Here is a 13,972-nt window from a genome sequence, read left to right as displayed (position 1 = left end):
GGTAAAATGCCGTAGGATAAAAACTGTGTGAAGTTATGATGTAATCCTCCAAATCTCATGATAGAAGCACCACCCGAGGATGCGGGGCAGGCTGCCTCGTGTCACAAGGGACTCTGCCACTTACTGTGGGATTTGGGGCAAACAGTTTAACTTCTTTGCATCTCACTATCTCATTTTTTCTATGAAATGAGACTGATATTTACACCTCACAGGAGTGACATGAAGATTAAGGAAGATAATCCATCCAGGTACGTAGCATCAAGTCTGTCAGGTAATGAGCACCCCGTGCATGTTAGCTCATCATTATTAGTACTTTTCATGTATCTGTGAATGAAGCAGAGAGTGCCTGCCACTGTCACACTGACTTAACATTAAATATAATACAGATACCATAAATATTTACCATTCAATGAATTCAGTCTCAAACTACAAAAACTTGGGACTACTTGAAGCACAGCATTTGGTATCCCGTAAGCTGTCCTAGGATCTCCTTGCATACGAGACTGTGTTGGACTTGGAAGGTCTCAGGGCAGCAAAGGACAGAGGAGATACTTGTCCAGAGCCCTCCCTGGAACTTGCCAAGACAAGACACTCCTCCGTCCGCCTTCCCGTTCTCACTGACCTCCCTACCCTCTCTGCGCACTGACCCACTGTCCACATTGTGGCTGTGGCAGGCAGAAGGAGCCCCCGGAAGATGTCTACACCTCCACCCCTGGAACTTGTGAATATGTCATGTTAAATGGCAAAAGGATTGCAGGGCTGATTAAGGTTATAGACTTTACGATAGGGAGACTTTCCTGGATTATCTGAAGGGTTCAACCTAATCACACCAGCCCTTTTAAAAGCAGAGAAGTCTCTCTGGCTGGGCTCAGAGAGATGCAGCAGGAGGAGAAGTCTGAGAGGGGTGAGGTGTGAAAAGGTCTCCAGGTGCTGCTGCTGGCTTAGCCATGGAAGGGGCAAGGTGACAGAATGCAGGTGGCCTTAAGGAGCAAAGAAAGGCTCCAGACTGACAGCCAGCAAAGAAAGAGGAACCTTGGCCTGATATCTATCTGCAAGGGACTGAATTCTGACTATAACTTCAATCAGTTTGGAAGCAAATTCTTCCCCAGAGCCTCCAAAACGGACTGGGGTGCAAAGGACACACACCACCACCATACTCAGGTACTACCAGGGTATGAAGGAGGAGCGAGCACCTCATCCACTGGAGGCTGTGCTATTGATTACTGCTTTAAAATCAAAAGGTCTTGGGGCACCAGGGTGGCTCAGTCAGTTAAAACGTCTACCTTCGGCTCGGATCATGATCCCAGGGTCCTGGGATCGAGCCCCACATCAGGCTCCCTGGTCAGTGGAGAAGCCGCTTCTCGCTCTGCCTCTGCCTCCCCCGCCCCCACTTGAGCTTGTGCACGTGCTCTCTCTCTCTTAAATAGATCAATAAAATCTTTTAAAATAATAGAATAAAATAATTTTTAAAAATCAGAAGTCACAGCTTGAACCAAAGTGTTCAGTGTCTTTAGTTCAGCCTCATCAAAATTACATTAAAAATCACACTAGAGGGGTGCCTGGGTGGCTCAGTCAGTTGAGTGTCGGATCTTGATCAGGTCAGGATCTCAGGGTCATGAGATCGAGCCCCACATCCAGCTCCATGGTCAGCGTGGAGCCTGCTTGGGACTCTCTCCCTCCCTCTCCCTCTGCCCCTCCCTGCTTGCACTCTCTCTCTCTACAAATACAACAAAAACCTTCAAAAAAAATTTACATTAGAAATCTTTCCCTCAATACAAATTCAGTAATTTTTCCACTCAAATCCTGAGCTCAAAAAAAGTAAGTCGAAGTAAATGAAATGCTCACCTGACATGGAAATAATTAACTTTCCTCATTAAATGCACATTTCTTTGTCCCTGTGAGGTACAGCTTAAAACAAAACAAACAGAAAGATGAAACTAATCTTTTATAAACTCAACACTCACTTCAAAGTTATCTTTCCCCAAGCCAGCTTTTCCCGTGCCACTTGCTACTTCCCACAAATCCAAAAGATCTTGCCAGTTTCCACATGTGAGTATGTGTTTACATGTTTTACATAAAATTAAGGGTCCAAAATAGTGGAACATACCAGATCTACATACAATCACCTTATCTCCCCATTCAATTTAAGTAGTAAGAGTTTTTTACCTGATTGTCCTGTTATTATTATTCAGAGCTTCATCTGACATTGCAAATCACTATGGTACCAGTATTTCCAATCAATGCTGTCATGGTTTAAAGATTTGATCACCAAGAGGACATCTCTTAACCAAATTTATAACCATAAGCACCCTGAGTGATGTCTGCATGCTTATGCTCTCTAAAATTAAACTTTCTGTGTCCCACTGTGGATAAATCCTTTAAATACCTGGAAATAAACATCACAATTTATAGATGGACTTTTAGTCAGACAAGTGTTACTAGGTTTCATCTTACTCAAGACACTCTTGCCCAATTACATTAAAAAGTCCCTTAGTGATACCTTATTTTTCCAGTTCTCTTCCAACTGGATTATAAAATATCACAGGGTAAGGATTTAATCAAGCTTTCCCAAAAATAAGGGTTTCCCCTCCACGCCACCCTTTTTTGTCTAGGAGGTATTGCACATATTTATGCGTGTCTTCATACAGCACATGCTCCGTCTTTCGGGTCGTAAGAGCATCAACAGGAGCACGGCTGGAGGTGGAGGGATGTGAGGGTGCAGATGTACCGTGGTCACTCACGGGTGACGAACGGAATGTTCCGGCTCGAGAAGATGGTTTAAACTGGCGAAGCAAGGGTGCAAAGGTTGGAACAGGCACATGAGGAAAGTCAGGAAAGTTGTCAAGGCCAGACTTAGTGATTTAGACTTTATGCTTTGGGCAGCAGGAAAGTATTAAATGTTTTTCTGTAGGAGAGAAACACAAATAAAGTGGTGTTTGAAGAGGGACCCATGGACAGAGCTTGGGCTGAAAGAACAGATTAAAACAGGGAGAGAAGACGACAGGATGCTTTCAACGAGTACCTTATGGGGGTGAGGGATGCGCAATCATGAAAATGAAGAGAAACGGGGGAATGACTGTTTAGGAGATCTAATGGGAAGACAAGGTCTTCTTCAGCCTTAAAATAATTGAGTGATTCTCTCCTTTTCTCCATTCTGTATTCACCTTTTGACCAAAGCCCTGAACTCGAGAAGGTCGAGCTTCTCTCCGTTCTCAAGTTCAGTTCCTGAGGAGAAGCCTCAGGCCAGGACACTTCATTCTCCTTCTACCAGTCCCTGAGGTTTGAATCCCACACCTCTGCACTCAATCGCCAGAGACCCCATTATCTACTATTCTGGGACCTGTCCAAATGTCACGCAGCTCCCCTCTCTGGGCTACACCGAACTTAACTCTTCGTTCCCAGAGAGAGAGAGACTGCAGGAGATCAAGCAGTTTGCTCTTCCTGTGATGCCCAACATGTGCTCTGTCCGGGTGTCTCACCCTGCTCTCCCTCTGTCTGCCCTGGGGCCTGGGGCCCAGAGCAGGTGGGGCTCATCGGCCTCAAGAGGCACAGGTATCAGAGGCGGTGTGTTGAGCCCCTGAGACAACACCTGGGAGGCCACTCCAAGTTGGGGGGAGGCACCATCCTTTCATTATATAAAGGTGTTGGGGGGCCTACAGTGACATACAATGACATGGTTCTTTTACATCGTTTAGTTACCAAGAGAGAAGTTTCAACAAAAATGCGACCAAAGTTTAAAAGCAACCAAGATTTCTGCGGCACCTCAGGGGCTCAGTTGGTTAAGTGTCTGACTCTTTATTTTTTTTAAACATTTATTTATTTATTTGAGAGACGGAGTGTGTGTGTTCTCACATGTGTAAGTGGAGGGAGAGGAGGAGGGGAAGAATCCTAAGTATACTTCTTGGGCTCGATCTCATGACCCTGAGATCATGACCTGAGCCAAAACCAAGAGTCAGATGCTCAACCAACTGAGCCCCCCAGTCGCCCCCTAAGCGACCAACTCTTGATTTTGGGTCAGGTCATGATCTCAGGGTCATGAGATCGAGCCCCATGTTGGGCTTCACACTGAATGTGAAGCCTGCTTGAGATTCTCTCTCTCTTACCCTCTGCCCTGCCCCTGCTCACTCACATGCGCACGCTCTCTCTCTCTCAAAAAAAAAAAAAAAAAAAAAAAAAGCAAGCAAGATTTCTCAAAGTAGCTTTTGGCAGGAGTTTGGGAGGTTCCGTATTCTCCCTGCAGGTATGGCTAATCCCAACTCTAGAAGGAACACAGAAGATCTGATACACTCTGCTTACAAGTAAGTCACAGCCTACTGAGTCCATCTAGGAAAGAAAGTTGTTTGGTGATGGGGTGGGGGAGGTCCTTGACGCACTCCCCAAGGATCCTCAACATGGCTACAATTTGGCAAGGCCAAATGACTCCAAATGTTATCTTTGGTAGCTTTGGTTCCCCAAAGTGGTCCACTGCTGCTGTACCATTACCCTGACTGCATGGGTGCCCATTTCTTTTCACACTTCTTGGGGGTCAGGATCTGTATGAGTTTCCTATTGCTACTATAACAAATTACCACCACTCAGTGGCTTAAAATGACATAATTTTACTATCTTCACAGTTCTGCAAGTCAGAAGCCCAAAATCAGTATCGACTGGGCTACAGTGAAGATGTCAGCAAGACAGCGTTCCTTCTGGAGGCTCTGTGGGAGAATCCATTTCCTTGCCCTTTCCAGCTTCCAAAGGCTGCCTGCATTCCTTGGCACATGGCCCTTCCTCAATCCTCACAGCCAGCAGTGAAACATCGTCATTGTCCCTCTGACACTGACCCTCTGCTTCCGTGGTCATGTCTCCATCTCTGACTCTGATCTTCCCACCTCTCTCTTGTAAGAATCCTTGTGATTACACTGGGCCTACCTGGAATAATCCAGAATAATCTTCTCATCTGAAGATCCTTAATTAGCTCTGCAAAGACCCTCTTGCCACGTAACTAACATATTCATGGGTTCCAGGGATTGGGACATGGACATCTCCAGGGACCATTCTTCTACCTTCCACAGGGTCCGTGTGGTGAGGAAGTGCTATGAGCTCAGGTCACTTTAATTCTCTTGGCCTGAGTTTCCTCATCTCCAGAACAAGGAGGATAAACCTGACCTCAAGAACGTTCCTTCTGTACTACATAAATGCATCTGTCTTGATCTAAAGACATCTACATAAATGTGCCATATAAATACACCTGTAACACTACCGATCGTGTGGACCAGAAGGTGGAGAAATGATCTAAGGAGATACCCAGATTTTGAGTCTATTTAATAGAGAACTTCAGGTATGCTGGGTTGGAGGAGGTTGAAAGATGAGGAGCTGGAGGCAGAGTGCACTGAAAGGGAAAGGTTTAGTAGAGTGCTGGAGAAAAAGAAATAGAGCTAAGACATCATGTCAAGGCAAGAGAGACAAAAATGGCATCATCCACATAAAAGGATTTCATTATTGCAACCTGTGTGGATTAATAAATTCTGTAAAGGGTAAGTGAAGGAAATAAAAAAGAGCAAATATCTGCAGGCTGATGTGAATCCGAGAGGAAGAGGAGCAGACGAAGAAATCATTTAAAATAGAGACTTGACCAGCGGAAGGCAGAATCACCTTAAACACGCTGACTTAACTGTGTGCCCTTAGGGGACTTTTTTTTAAGAAACCTTTCTAGAGTTGTGAATTGCCTCAAGTTTTGCCTATTTACAAGTCTGATCTTACGAAAACAACAGTTTTCTTAATGTAGGGCATACTACTGGGTCACACTGTAGGATTTCTTTAAAAACAACTATTTCATACAATTAACTGGTCTATTAAAGAGTGCGGAAGCTTATTTTTAAAAATACATTTCAGGGTGCCTGACTGGCTCAGCTGGAGGAGCATGCAACTCTTGAGCTCAGGGTTGTGGGTGCAAGCCCCAATTTTGGTGTAGAAATTACTAAGAAAAATAAAGAAACTTAAAAAAAAAACATTTAAAATACATTCAGTTCCATGTTTGGTGGAACTGAATAATTTAGCCAGGACCAAGGTCTTTAAAAGTCCTTAAATTATATTCAGTGAAATCAAATGAAAATGACTTGTTTACAATTATTTCTTTGTAACTTGCTCAAACTGTAACAGCATCATGGAAGTATGTGATAATTTCCATTAGACATGTTTCACAAAAAATATAGGAGGTAGGTGTTATCACAGGACAAGTTCTTCCATCTAGAGTTCTGAAATTTTTTTATAAAATTTTTCTTTCAATAGTATTATACACGTCTGTGTTACGTCCAACTTATTTCCATGTGCCTTTTTAGCGTGTAGTATTTACTGAAATTACTGAATTAGTATTTCCCAAGAATAAAAATGTAGAGTTAGATTTACAGAGGTATTGGTAATTTCTTTAGAATAAAGAGTTGACCAAAGCTTAGAAAGTACTTTCATTTGCAAACTATTAGTTTAGAAACCTATACAATAGATTTTTTTGGCTAGAATTTTAAGCAAATAAGCTGTAAATGTTATAGGAAAAGTACAACTATGACACAAAAATAATTCATAAAGTCATTGCAGAGTCTTTGCCAGAAATTACCTAGATATTGCTGTTACTTTTGCAGAGTTCCCACACCTGGTGTGCAATAAAGCCCGGTGGCCTCAGCAAGTCCAAGTACCATAGTTTCCCAGGATGTGAGTTTTATTTAGATGTTATGTTCTTCATATAATGTCAGCATAAGTTATGCTTGTTGGATGATCCTCCTGATATCTTACATCGCTGCACGGTCTTTCAACTGATCATGGTGTTCTAATAACTGAAATTTGAATTTGGCAAAGGATAGACCTCTCAGAGAGAAGACAGCCAGCCAACCATTCACCTCAAATGTTATGACAGATTGTAGCTTTTCGGAGATGAACATAAAGTTAGCACATCATTGCAAAATACCTTACTATTAGATAATGAGCAGCAAACTAAAGATCATACAATTTAAGTCTGAGCATGAAGTCCTTAACCTAGCTCTGACCTTTCCTCTGGCACGTATCGACAGTGCTGGGCTTCAAAACCACGTCCCTATGGAGTACATCTGCACAGCCTACTGTGGCTCCAAGGAGAGCCCCCTCTATGAAGCCAGCTTCAATGCACAGTGTCCAAGAGGTGAAGAAAGTAAACATTAGTCAGTACTTCTGAATAAGAGTTGCTTTTCTCCTCAGAAAAAAAGTAGATAGGACAAACACTTTAGAGAAACTTTTATGAAAACACTTAATAAAAACCTGTAATCATAATCCAGAGCTAGTTCAAATTCCTGATTAGCAAAGCAAAACTTCACTTTGACAACTGTTGCCTATGAAATCCCTTTGCTGGGTCAAGGCAGCTATAGTAAGAAGGATCTGAAGCCAAACCTTAAATTTTATCTTGAATATATAAAAAGCAAAGTAATGCCAAGAAATTTTGCAGATGTTAATTTCCTTAGATGAAGTGATAAAGACTCATTTAACAAATAAGGTGTCATTTAGTTTCAGGGATGTAACTGTAATTCTACAGTATACAGTATATATTTGTGTGTTCTCGGTCTCTAAGTAGTTTTCCCTAAGCCATTCCCAAACTCTGTTGGTGTATAAGGTATGTATACAATGCACTGTTCAAAGAATGATTCAAGTAACCACTTCTACAATAAAAGCAAAACTCTTACCAATTAGGCTTTTGAGAAGGTAAGCAATGACGTTTTCCTGTAAAAAACGCATCATGTTACACTACAGTGTGTGTATTAACTGTCTTCAATCCTCCACTCTCATTCAGCAGGACCTGAGCACCGACTATGTACAAAACAATCTACACCTGCTCTGGAATTGCAGAGTGAAATCAGATGTAGCATTTCCCCCCCTTGTGTTTGTGATCTAGGAGAGAAGAGGTGAATTTAAAAACAATGTTACAAGTTGAGTGTCAAGATGGTTTGAGGAAATCAGTTGCGGGAAGGTGACCTTCCAACCTCAAAGGAGCAACTGTCCACACTCTTAAAAATGGTCCTAGCTCAGGGCTGCGTGGCCCAGTTGATTAAGTGACTGACTCTTGATTTCAGCTCAGGTCACGATCTCAGGGTCATGAGCTCGAGCCCCTCAAGGGGCCTGTGACAGCCCTGCTTGGGCCTCAGTGGGGAGTCTGCTTAAGATTCTCCTCGCCCTCTGCCCCTCCCCCCAGCTCTGCACATTCTCTCTTTAAAATAAATAAATCTTAAAAAAAAAAAAAAACTGGCTCAAAACCTAGGTGACTGATAGTGAGACCTTGACTTCTGGTGGAGCTTCTGGGCTCAACACTTTAAAAAGCCATCCTACCCAATCACGGCAGTAATCCTGTGGGAAAAACATTCCAAAACACTTGGTCTTCCACTCAAACTGTACCGTATACTAAGACACTCCGAACCATGGTATAAATATCCCCACTGGTTGATCATTTCTCACCCACTTCATAGAATATTCCATTTCTGAGAGTTTAGTTACCCAATCTGATTTTTTAGCAGTAAGATTTCTGTGAAGTGTGGTCTTCAAGTAAACCTAGCAGGTTTTGTTCGTGGCTGTTTTTTCATTTGAGGGCATGCCTTCCTCTATTCTATAAGGGCATGAACTTAACGTTTCTATATATTCCTATTTCAAATGCAAAACACTCAACCCCTTTGGAATTAATGGCCTCGTTGAAACACAAATATCATATTCATTAAAATAGCTGATTCAAAGAGCAGTAGGGTATTAATGAAAGAGGCTACAATTCTACCCCGATGATCTAATGTTCTAAACATTCATTTCCTACTGAAGGGACATATGGGTCTTTTTGTACCTTGTCAATGTCCCCCTTTCCACAATATACATTACTAAATTTATACACAGTTCATAACAGTCCTATTATATCACAGCTATAGAAAAAGCAATGATGAAAGAGATGCCTGCAAATGATACAGCAAGCGACGAATAGGAAAACCTTTAATTCAACACGTAGGTAACAAACTAAACCCAGCCGTCTATGGGTAGAACCTTTTTTGCCTGACACATCATGGGTGGAAGTCCACCCAGGGTTCTCTGCTGCCAGGTGATATCTGAATATTTGTTACAAGGGAAGGAGGTTAGCATGAAGAAAAGGGAGTAAGTCAGGGTCTGTGCAAGAGGATGGTGTCCGCTTGGATGAGGTGCTCCTCCTTCATTCCATCTACGCGGCAGACCTTACAAGACTCACACCTTTCTGCCAGGAGATAACACGGGCAAGGAGTCGGGGGTGGGGGAGGGTGGGGGAGAGTGGGGGTCTACCGTGCTGCAGAGAAACTCTCTCAGGAGCCCAGAGAGGCCCAGCAGTGGTGTCCAGGGCGGATGCAGATGCTCATCTGCCGCGGCCTCACTCACCCTTTTTGAAAACGCAGGCAACACAGAAGCACTCAATTTTGTCCCCACACACGCGTGCAAAGAAAGCTTCGGGGTACCCCCAGATAAATTCTTATTTTAAAAACAAAAGACAGGCTTGTGGCCGGCCATTCTCAGAGGCGGCCACATTACTCCCAGGTCTGGAAAGCAGATTTGCAGAGGCCAAAGATTAGACAAAAGGCATGAGCGGGCGACATACAGACCTAGAAATGATTTTTTTAAGTGAGTAAGGCCTCCCAGTTCTAATTCTGTCTCCCCTTTTGGGGATGATTCCTGGGGCGCTGAGCAAATCCCTTAAGGCCTGTAAAAGACGTTGGACAGGGAGGGGGAGAAGACCCCGAAACTTTCCCAAACTGCGGCAGGCTGGTGGCGGGCAGCGGCCACGGACCTCGGATCCCAGGGCGCCGAGGGCACCCCAGAGGCGGCGGCCACCCCCTCAACCGCCACAACAAAAGGGCCGAATTCAGCCCTCGCACTCGGGTTTCCAGGACCCAAGCCCCGAGGGTGGAGCGGGCGGCGGCGACCCCGGGGCAGCCCCTCTCGCCGGGGCGAAGGAGAAGATGGAGCCTCGTGCCCGTGTCACGGCATAAAGGAAAGGACCTTGGGGGGCACGCAGACGAACCCCCCGAAGCAGCAACAGCTGGTGCCACCCGCACCCCCTCGGGCCTCGGCCTCGGACCCCGCAGGAGGCTCTGCCCCGGACGCCTCGGCGTCCCCCGGCGGCGCCGCCCCCCTCGGGAGCGCGGCGCGGGGGCCGCAGGCCCGGCGGCAGAGGCTGCGGCTGGGGCTCCGGCAGCCCGCCGACACAATGCGGCCCGAGAGCCTCCCCGCCCGCCGCCGTCACTGCAGCAGGCCCGTGGCCGACACAAAAGCCCACCGGCCGCCGGCCCTCGCGCCTCCCGCGCCCCGCTACCGCGCACCGACCTTGGGCTCCGGCGCCGGGCTCCCGCAGCGTCTTGGTCACCGCCTTCCAGACGTTGCAGCCCAGCAGGCAGAAGAAGAGCGCCGCGGACCTGCTCATCTCCGCGCCGCAGGGCCCCGGGCGGCTCGGGCTCGCCGACCACCGGGACGGAGCGGCGCGTCAGGGGCGGCCGGGCGCCGCGCCTCCCTCCATGTCGCCTGGCTCCGCGCGCGCCGGGCCCGCCGCCCGATTGGCCGCGCCCCCGCCCGGCACGGCGCCGGGCTCCGCAGCCCACGGCCGCTCCCTCCTCCGCGCACCCCGGTGGGTTTCCCCGAAGAGCCGCGGCGGCGGCTCCGCCAACTCCTTAACCCCTTCGTGCCTCCCGCCCCGCCCGCCGGCGGCGCCCAGGCCCCGCCGTGGTGCCACCTGGCGGCCGCGGCGCCGCGCGCGGAGGGGGCCGCGCGCCCACGAGCCCCGCTCCCGCCCGCGCAGCGACGCCCCCTCACCTCCGCCCGTGCGCCCTCGAGCCTACCCAAGGACCGCAAGCGCGACCTTCGGCCCCAAGACAGCCCCAGCACCCCCCCCCGCCCCGTTCCCCCGTTACTTTGGAGAAAAAAAGAAACACCTGCTTTCCTGGGCTGAGGCCTTCGCACCTGTTAACTGAGGGTCCTCAGGACGTATTTGTGTCTCAGGGCGTGGCCTGCCTCAGTTTCCTCGGTATAACGCCACCTGCAGCTACTCAGGTCCCAGCCTGCCTATGTTCCCCAAGATTGACTTGACGTCCAATGTTAAAGGTCAGCGGAAACAGAATCCCTATGCCTGTATAAAATGTAGTAGGCCCTCTGTGCCTAAGTGTTGACAGATGAACGGCTCTCCGTAGAATTGTGCTCGGCTATTTCTAGCAGGTTAGGGTGGGGAAGAAATTACTTTTACATATATTGAGGGCCTAGGTACTTTTTTTTTACTTTTGTCTTCACAACATATGATACAAGAGATAGGTGGTGTTATCCCCCATTTACAGATGAGAAAATAGAAGCTAAGGAGGGTTAAGAATTTGTCCAAAGCACATAGCTGGTCAGTGGCAGAGCCAAGGCTGAAATAAAATAATCAGTCTGGCTCTAAGGTTAAAGCCTTCACAAAATCCTCAGGCTTCCTTTAAGCCTAGGTACACCCCCCCCCCAATTTCCCTTCTGCAAACGGCTCCTGTTTATATGCTCTGTACAACCTTCATGTCCCCCGACTCTGTCCACCCCATCTCCCAACCAGCACTGCAGTGACCTTCGGACCTCTGTGTGGCACCCAGGCTCTAAGGAGATCCACACCAGTCTCACTGCCCGGTGCTGCCTCTAGAACGCCAGGCCAGAGGAGGGTTATTTCTGTAATTTTATTAATTGGGCATTAAGGCAGGGCAGGCAGTGTACCAAAAAGAGAATGAAGGATGGCACTTGCCCAGCTGGCTTATGATAGACAAATCATTGTGAGACACAATAAAAACCAGGAGGTGGAGGAGCCCATATGGGTTTTATTGTCACCCTCAGGACCAATGCTACAATTAGTGCAAATTGTGCACCTGCACAGGGTGGCAGGTAGTGAGAAGGCAGAAGGAAAACCCACAATTAAGGACTGCCTGATCCCTCCTCCTTCTGACTTCCAGAGTCAAAGCCTTAGGGCTGTTCCAGGGTCCACCTCAGAGCCAGAGCAGGGAAGCGAATGGAATGACGGTTCAGCTCAGCCCTCAGCTCCAGCTGAGTCACCAGCCTGCAGGAGCCCAGAATCCAAGCCAGCTAGATTGCTGGGTAGAACATGGCTCCATGGAGGAGGGCAGTCCTGAAGTTTTCAGGTCACTTTCCGGGTAGCGGGCTGCCTTCTAAGAGATGTAGCATTAAGCCCCATCCTAGAGTTGAAACCTGCCACTTCAAATATCTTGAGGATGTGCCTTGGTCAGGGATGTTGGGGATGTTGGCTCTAAGAAAGAGGACCAGCCTGAGCCAAAAACAAACAAACAAAGCACATTAACCATGCTGATTATTAGATCACCTGGGACTCCTAAAAAATCGTGGGAGCTGAAGTCTCATGAAGGAATGAAGGAAACAATTATTTGGGGGAGGGGGCATTCCTCATATATGCCACTCTCACTCATAACAACTTACTTGGGTAGTATTAGGATTCCCAAATTATAGATGAACAAACTGAAGCTCAGTGACAAATAATTTGCTCAAAGTATCCAGCTCTGATGACAGCGAACTCAAATTCCCTGTAAGAATGTTACCTCCAGGGGCACCTGGGTGGCTCAGTCGTTAGGCGTCTGCCTTCGGCTCAGGTCATGATCCCAGGGTCCTGGGATCGAGCCCCACATTGAGCCCCGCATCGGGCTCCCTGCTTGGCGGGAGGCCTGCTTCTCCCTCTCCCACTCCCCCTGCTTGTGTTCCCTCTGTCACTGTCTCTCTGTCAAATAAATAAAATCTTTAAAAAAAAAAATTAAAAAAAAAAGTTACCTCCAAGAATGAGTTTCATGCAAATGATTCAAGTTAACCTCTTGCTGTGTCCAAATAGTTTTTCAAACCTGTTCTAATCCCAGTAAGGTCTGAATCTAGTTAATAGTATCCAGTGAATAATATGGTGCCAGTGTCAATCTCCTGGTTTGGTAATGTAATATAGTTATATAAAATGTTACAATCGGGTTGCTTATGGGGGGGGGGCTGGGTGCAGGGTGTAACTGGACCTGTCTGTAGTATTTTTATATTTTCTTGTGAGTTATAATTATCCCAAAGTTAAAAGTTAAAAAAAAAAAACCTGTACTATACCATTTTTTCCCTAAGCTTTATTATTCCCGTAAAAACCTTTGTGATCCTAGTGTAGACTAGAATTTTTAAGAGTGGGAGAAGCCTTAGTAAACATGAAATGGTTAGTCAAGTCGGGTCACATTCATGACTGTGGATGCTCAGGTGTAATGGTTGGTATTACTATGTAAGATTTCTGTGGATGACATAGCACTTGAGAAGTTTCTGTACCTTAACAGTGACACGGAGGCTTGAATAAATGGTTTCTGAAACACCACCCCTAATCCATTTTGTGAAACACGAAGAAGTTATTTTGCACAGTGTACCCTGCAAGCCTGTCTCATACCCAAAAAGAGAACTGGGACCTGCAAGAACATTCCCCCATTACGTGGATGTTTTCAGTTACATGGGTGGGAGGCAGAGAAGCACAAATTCTGCTAAATCACATAAATAAACACACTTCCATAGCATCTGCCCAGAATTATGTAAGAGTTAAATAAGCACGTTTTTTCTTTACTGGAATAAATATGGTTTACCTTTCCTCATTTTCTAATAATCAGATTCCCACTTAGTAACTGTGGGGAAAAAAAAAATCACTGCTTGAGAGGGAGTGTTTGCAGAACAATGGAAATTAGAAGTGTTCTTTCCTTCTAGAACTTTTCCTGTTGCTCTTATTAGAATCTCACATTGTTTGACTAAAGATGAATTATGACTGTACTTATTTGAAATTGCTCAGAAGTTGCCTGACTGCAGCATTTGATTTCAATTTTCCAGCCCTCTGCCAAAAGCGGTGATGCTATACACAGAACTTTTCCTGTCTGATTTTTCCAGAGACCTTGATTTCAGAGGCTCTGTGTCAAGGTTTCTTAGCCCAAGATGATTTATTCAATTGAAA

General features: G+C 46.3%; 1 protein-coding gene across 1 annotated transcript in view; it reads right to left on the bottom strand.

Moving 5' to 3' along the window:
* The window catches only part of FAM171A1 (family with sequence similarity 171 member A1), a 124,919-nt gene extending 114,294 nt beyond the window's left edge, over nt 1–10,625 (bottom strand). The window contains exon 1 of the mRNA XM_025853589.2: nt 10,321–10,625. Coding sequence (XP_025709374.1) covers nt 10,321–10,417 — 97 coding nt within the window. The 5' untranslated portion in view covers nt 10,418–10,625. The remainder of the gene's footprint in view (nt 1–10,320) is intronic.
* Nucleotides 10,626–13,972: the final 3,347 nt, after the last annotated feature.

The sequence above is a fragment of the Callorhinus ursinus genome, unplaced genomic scaffold (genome assembly GCF_003265705.2).
Source record: "Callorhinus ursinus isolate GAN/ISIS: 27379988/994484 unplaced genomic scaffold, GSC_fseal_2.0 scaffold36, whole genome shotgun sequence".
In the NCBI taxonomy this organism is placed as follows: Eukaryota; Metazoa; Chordata; class Mammalia; order Carnivora; family Otariidae; genus Callorhinus; species Callorhinus ursinus.
Note: the sequence above shows the minus strand (reverse complement) of the source record. Positions and strands in the feature narration are given on the sequence as shown.